The following is a 7,220-nucleotide window of genomic DNA, read 5'->3' as shown; positions in this document are numbered from 1 at the left end:
GGTGAGGTCTTAAGTCCATGTTTTGCTTTCATTCTAAAGGAAAAAAATATTCAGTAAGTTATGATTAAACATTTGATCAAGGCCATCCTTTTCCACAGACTTACTCTGAATTTATTCTGGGGCAGTTCTGTTCAGTGCGGTGGGAGGAAAAAACAGGGAACTGGTGCAGCTGTGAGGATTCTGACCCTCTGCATCCATGGGATGATTGCCTTGGGTTTGTTTTCTCTTGAATTTTACATTTCTATCACTGTATTGACTCGAGTGTAGCTTAAAAGTAATGCCATTGATGTAAATCAGACCAGAATCGGATCCTGTTACTTAAATTTATTTATTGACAGTTACATAAGTATGTTTTGGAAAGCTTATTTAATATATTTTTCATGTTGGAGTACACATTATGCTATGCATTTCTGTTGTGCATCAGTGTAAAAACTTCTCTGTAGCTCCTTCAGACTAGGAATAGAAGTGTTTCCTATTTTCCCCAAACATCTTAGTCTACATAGATTTTTGCTGTTACTGCTTTTTCCTGTTTTATCATGTTACTTGTTGATCATCTCTGCCCAAATTAAATGTGTGAAGAAGCTGAGACTTCTGTTTCTTGATTTCACAGGTGGTTGCCTTGGGAGATGTTCCTGATGGGACACTGGTAACAGTGATGGCTGGAAATGATGAAAACTACTCTGCAGAACTCAGAAACGCCACGGCTGCCATGAAAAATCAAGTAGCAAGGTTCAACGACCTTCGATTCGTGGGTAGAAGTGGAAGAGGTATGTGTTTCTTCTCAACTACAATTCAGTCGTGTAGTTTCCAGCAGTTAACGTGGCAAGATTTGGCATAGGCCAATTCTGACGGCACAGAATTATCTGTATGTTTTTCCTTGTTTTAGCCTCTCCCAACCTCTGTGTTACTTCAATTTTTAAACAGTAAAATCTTTTGCAAAGGAAAAAAAAATCACATAGACGGCAAGTCATATTTTGACTCTGGAAGCCACCCTGCTAAATTTATAGCAGCACAATATTTAAGTTTAAATAGCATACTTTCAATTTTAAATGAGAATTTTCAGCTTGTGTAAAGACTTACGATCATTTCGAGGCTCCTGAGAACTCTGCAAGGGCTGATCGCTGTAACAGAGTGAGTCAAGCTACAATTACAAGTAATTCCTTCACAGATCTAAAATATTTCTGCGTTCATCATGACCTGATGAAGGCACAGGACACTTTTTCTGACCTTTCTTTCTCTGAAATAGGTGTAGAACAATATGCAGTAGTGCTGTTATTTAACATGCTCCTGCAAAGTGGATAGGATAGACCAGAGCTTAATATCTGACTTACTGTATCTCTGTGATAACCGGTAATTACTAGTGCATAAACAAGAAGGCCTCATGAGTGTGAATGACAAATAAGAGTTGAAGTTGATTTAGAGTAGAACTATATAAAACTGTTGTTAAGAAGCTGCAAATAGAACCTGACGTGCACGGCTCATATCACATGTGAGTAGTCAGGTGTACAAAGCTTGATCCAAAAGCCCGTAAAACCAACAGAAGGACCCTTCCCAACTTCAGTCTTTGGCTCTGGTCCATAATCTTAAACTCCACAATTTCCAAGCAATCATGTTCACCTTTCCATTGCAAGATTATTCTAAGCACTCCCCTTGCATTACTGCCCTTGTTGTTGTGAGTGGAGTTCCTTCGCATGGGTCAGGGAGGTTCAGTCAAACCTGCAGGAGAGAAGCCAGTGAGCTGTTGCTCTGAAGAAGCTCAGAGAAAAGATCAGCTTCTCTCTTTTAAGGTCAGGAATGAAAATCTGTCACATCTTTCATGTGACTTCATATAATTCTTGCATGTTTTTCTTCTATTTCATTTTCATCTTTAAGTAAAATCAGAACAAAACACTGTGGTATTCCAAGCCCAGCAGTGTTATTTAGGGACTGTTCAGTGCTGTAACACTGACCAATCAAAATAATGGTGCTTACTACACTTAAGTAGGTTTTTGTATACCACCTTTTTTGAGCAATTTTTGCAGTGATGTCTTCCTGAACCAGATGAAGTACTTGAGGCTTGCTGATCCCTCCTCATCATTTTCCCCTCTCTCTCTCTCCCCATTTGAGCATCTGAACCATCTCCTGATGCGTGGCTGCACGCATGGTTCTTACAAACACAGAGGGAGTTAAGAGAGTGCTTCGGGAGAGGTACAAAGGTGACCCACTTCTGCTCGCTTGCTCTCCAAATGCTGTATTCCAAATAGGAGATGGGTCAGGCTTCAGGCCGAGGAAGTTGTCCTGATTATACACAACAGCCTTTATTTGCCTTTGAAGTGAAATGCATCTGTAGATGTTCTTCCACTATAAATACAGTCTTTAATTGTGGAAGAGCATGGCGCTATTGAAACATAGGTGCAAGGGGTAAATACATTTTAAAAATAAAATATCAAACCCGTCCCTCTGTATCCTGCAGGATTTTTAGCTGAGGATATAGAGGGACATGTCTTTTAAATCTTTGTTTAGGCTGTCTTCAAAATGCACTTGGTACAAAACACCCGCAGCTGAGAACGTAGCTTCGTAATGCTAGCAAAGAATAATAATAGGGTAATGCAGAGAAAATTATATCCATTTACTGAAAACATGAGAGATGCTGTAATGTCTAAAAGTATCAGTCATTAAACATGTTCATTTGTTATATTAAAGGTACCACCTTTTCAGTAAATGGAATTTGCATTATGATTCAGAGATGACTGTTTAGACGATTCAAATGAATAGCTGGCAAAGTGGCGGAGAAGCTAATAAAAACAAACCTGTAGTTCAGTTCCTGGCCATGGTAATGAAGCTGGAAATCATAACAGAGAACTGCGTGAGTTTCAAGGTCAAAATTCAGTGGCTGAGAGAGAACAGTCCCTATTCATACAGAAAAGCTTGGCAAGGAGCATCGTGGAGCTCCTTCCCTTGCTATGAGCTTTTGCTAGTAGCTGGGCACTTGCGCACGGACATAAACCTTGTATGTAGTATGATATTCAGGTGCTCGGGATCCTTTAAGCAATGGAGCAACTTGGGAATGCTGCATGCTGTTAGTCAGTCTTCGAGGTTAAATCTCATCACCTCCATTGGCTGCCCATCTTTGGAGCTAGTGACTAATGTATGCTTATGTTTACTCCTCGAACAGAGGATTGTTTTTCAAAGGTGGGGATTGTTTGCATTTGGTACGGGACTTCTGAGGTGCTGTTCTGTTGAATTTGTATAGAGCCTAAAGCATAAGGTAGCTGCTTCAAAGGGCACTGCTTCCTTTGATACTTTGCTAGAAGAAACTTTGTTTGCTGTGTAATATTTGAGCTTGAGTAAGTTCAGTTGCCACCAGTGATAATGCGATCTCGGAGTATTATGTGAACAGTGACTGAAAGTTCACGTTAGTTACAGTCAGTGTGGATACTCTTTCTGTACCTCGGGTGATTTAAAATTCCTGCCGGAGAATAAGGAATCGTTTTGACCGGTGATAATTCCCTGTGCATTGGTTATCGCCCAGGTGTCACCATCCCCATTAATAGCCGTACCGAACTGATGACAAGCCACTACACTCTCCCTTCAAAGAGAGTGGGAAATTGTCATTCTTGACGTTCTTAATAGATAGTTTAAATTTTCTTCCGTGGGCTTTAAATGAAATTTAGCAAGTCTGACGACTGTGTCAAAGGCAAGACTACTGTGCACATTTTCCTATCAGTGAATAAGCGTCTGTGTGCTGACGGTGAGAGAGTTACAGTGATTCCACCTGTTCGGGGTCTGATGCTGCTTGTGGGTCAGGCAGACACACCAACCAAATATTGGCCAAAGCTTGAAAAAATGAACTTCTCATTTCTCATCTAAGAGCAAGCAGTTGCCCTGTGTTGGCCTGTGCCCATCACCCAGAATTACAAAAAAAAAAACAATCCAAAACACTCATTTTCTCAACACTCTGAATGGGAGCTGAGAATATTGCAGGTCATCCGAAACATTGAGTTCTTGTATAAAAGCAATTTTACTCACTTTCCCAAACAAAACAGATTTACATTGGAATTGGCTGAGGTCCAGAGTTACTATTCCTCACCCTGGTTTGAGAATGCTACTGGGAAAACCTGCCTGTCTGGCTTGCAAGCCCAAGTAAGTAATTTCTTGAAGAAAAATGTAGTTTAAAACTTCAGCCAGTCTCAGCCCTCCCCTTGACAGTTTACCTGGTTAAACAAAAAAATTAATCTTTATTTTTCGCCCTTTGTTCGCAGAAATTTCAAACTTCAAAATGCTACTACTGCAAAATACCCTGTGTTCTTAATGCATAATGAAATGGTTTATTACTATGATGAAATAAATCTGATGCAAAAAGCCTGACACCAGAGAAGTTCATTGGATAAAATTAAAAATAAATAGTTATTTTGGAGAGAGAAAACTTTGTGGCTCAGTAAGCATTACATATTTTCCTTGTGGAATCATTAGTCCCAGTAACTATCTTCTTTGTAGAATGTAACATTAAAAAAACCCAACAAATAAACATGTTTTCCAGATGAAAATAATTATTAATAGGTTATCATAATAGTAGGTAATGGGGAAGTGTCTTGGCTTGCTGTAGAAGATCTCAATCTAGAACTGAGAGCTGGAGCTGGAGCTTCGTGACAGTTTTCCAGCAAGGCCTTTTTAGAAAACTGCATGTTGGAATGGACTGAAAATGAAGTCTAGGTATATATTTCCTACTATCTATCAGGATTAGAGTAATGAATAAGTTTTGTGATAGTTTTCAATTTCCACAGAGCCAGAGAAGTATTCCTTTTTCACAGGTGTAGCTGGTAGGAGAACATGAGAGAGATTACTAAGCACAATCAGATGTTTCTGCCGTCAGGACTCTTCCTTCTGGCTATAATTTTGGGGAAGAAAAATTGGTTGAAGCTGCAATCTCAAAAATACATAAACCCCAGAAATTACTGGCCTGGATTCTGAGTCCAATTATTTTATTGGTCTTCTGAAGTCAGGATTTTGCTCCTTCTGTGCAGCTTCGGTTTGCGGTTGCATTGTTTGAACACTTTGTTAAAATTTGCTTTATTTTTTTACTTAAACGCATTCAGAATTATAAAAGTATGTGCAAAACAGAGGAGGATGCTATTCAACAGGATCATAAAATCAGTATTAAGCAGCCAGTTGGGTCCCAGTCCAAGCCATTGGAATGCTTTAGGGGACGCAGTATCAGATACTGGAGTAACAATGGGCCATGCTTGCCAGATGAGACAAAAATAGAAGAAATCTAGCAGGAATCAAAACTGAAAAAAAGGGTCAATTAGTAGAGTTTAAAACCAACTGATTATTTATACCGTGGGCTGATAAGGGTGTGGTTCTGGCAGGATGCTACAGCCAGCAGGAGGGCAGCTTGGCTGTGGGGGAATGGGCAGCCCTTTTGAGCCATCCTGCAGTCACGTCCTTGTGTTGTGTCACACCGGGCACGGACAAGGCTGGCACAGCCTTTGGGGTGGGAAAATTTGGCAATTGCTCGCCTAGGGTTACTGCTATAAGTCCTGCTGCCTGTGGGCATCAGCCAAAGGAAGGGGCTGCCCTGCTGGCCCTCGCCCCAGCCATGTGTTAGAGGGTCGACTTTTTTTATAGGATTCTTCTCCTTTCAGTCTGGTCTGAATGATGATTTTTTTCCCTAAAAGACAGAGTCCAGAAGCAGTAATTTTATTTTTAAGTGGCTTAGGGTTGCTTAGTTGTGTCGTTAATTTTAAATCAAGATTTCTGTGTAAACCAAGTAGCCGTGGAAGAATTCAGCATGCAGACTCCCCGCACTGGTATGGAGGAGCCGATGCCTATTTTGAGCCAAATCACCTGGGTCAGCATTAGATCGACCAGCAAACCCAGCCCTTTCAAAGACAACGGATGTCTCGGTGCTGGCCTTTGGCAGGGACGTAGCAGCAGGAGGAGGGGAGAGGGGAAGACTTTCTCATCACGCCTGTGCCGCCCGAGTCGTCTTCGGCACACACTCGCTGTGTGCAGCCGGGTCTGCATGAATCGCTGATTGTGTAAAAAAAGTCAACGTATGATGCAGCTCCGCGCGGGGGTTTGACTCGAAAAACATCATGTGGTCCGTGAGGCTGAGCATGACTGCGGCTGGCCTTGCCAGCTCCCAAACACTCTCTGCTGGGTTACTTAAAATTTCATCTAGGCAAAAAAAAAAAAAACTCTCTCGATCAGAAAGCGTCAACAGGAGAAAAATAATGGCATAGCGATTTGGAGAACTTCCTGTCTCCGGGAGCATTACTGCTGTAAACAGTGGCCATGCCAAGTGCTGAACTACTGCCCTCAGTCCAATAACAATAAATCTATTTTTTGGTTCTGCAGAGCTCTGCTTGTACATTTTTGAAACTCGGGCTAATGATGAGGATGAGGCAGAGGCTATTCTCTGAGCTTTTACTTATTTTTTTTGCCATGATAAAAGGAATTGGGCTTATGAGGATACTGCTTAGGGAAAATAAAGTACCTCTCTAGATGAGAAGGTTACATAGTTTCGAGAGATCTGTTTGCTTTTCAGCTTTTTTTTCCTTTTGTTTTTATTTTGCTTTTTATTGTAATGTGCCCTCCTTTAGATGGTATTTGAGATCTGGTAAAAAAAATTTTTGTGTTTGTGTGTGTCTATGTATCTATTTTTGTATGTACCTGTATCACAACACAAATAACAGTTGCTATTTTGTCACCAGAATAAAAAAATTTTGATAGATGACTTAGGACCCTGGCTTCAGGGCTAGCTAGTGAACTGCAGCTGACTATTCTATGGCATGAAGTTCTTGTCAGCTTACTCAGGATTAGCTGAAGTGAGGATGCTGCAAATCAGTGGCTTACAATTGCTGTCAGTAGAATCTTTTCCCACATAGTCGTGTGCATAAACCCTCATCAGTCTGGATCAATTTCTGTTCCCATTTAAAAACTCTTCAACAGCTGTAAAAAAATGACCTTTTTTTCTGTTACCTTAAAGCTGTGTGATTCTCCATCTCTTGCTCCCAGCCTATTTCTCCTCTTGGTTTTCCCATCATATTTTTTTCAACAGTTTTCTCAGCCTGTCCAAATCAACCTTATTCTCTTCATCTCTGTCTCTTGTCCTCCTTCATCTATTGATGCTCTTCCTGACTATTCCCTTGGAGAGCTGCTGCCTCTCAGCACAGGCTGGGATTCTCAAAGGAGCAGGTTTTGGACTGTGTTTCCAGGTTGTGCACTGCTAGGAACTA

At 40.9% G+C, this 7,220-nt stretch overlaps 1 protein-coding gene across 1 annotated transcript in view; it reads left to right on the top strand.

Annotated features, from left to right (window-relative positions):
• Positions 1-610: 610 nt before the first annotated feature.
• RUNX1 (runt-related transcription factor 1) overlaps positions 611-7,220 on the top strand; it is a gene marked incomplete at its 5' end in the record, with an annotated part of 67,073 nt that continues 60,463 nt past the window's right edge. The window contains one exon of the mRNA XM_009874202.1: positions 611-767. Within this exon, the coding sequence (XP_009872504.1) occupies positions 611-767 (157 nt within the window). The remainder of the gene's footprint in view (positions 768-7,220) is intronic.

Source organism: Apaloderma vittatum, unplaced genomic scaffold (assembly GCF_000703405.1).
Source record: "Apaloderma vittatum isolate BGI_N311 unplaced genomic scaffold, ASM70340v1 scaffold2288, whole genome shotgun sequence".
Taxonomy (NCBI): Eukaryota; Metazoa; Chordata; class Aves; order Trogoniformes; family Trogonidae; genus Apaloderma; species Apaloderma vittatum.
This window is presented reverse-complemented; position numbering and strand designations above follow the sequence as displayed.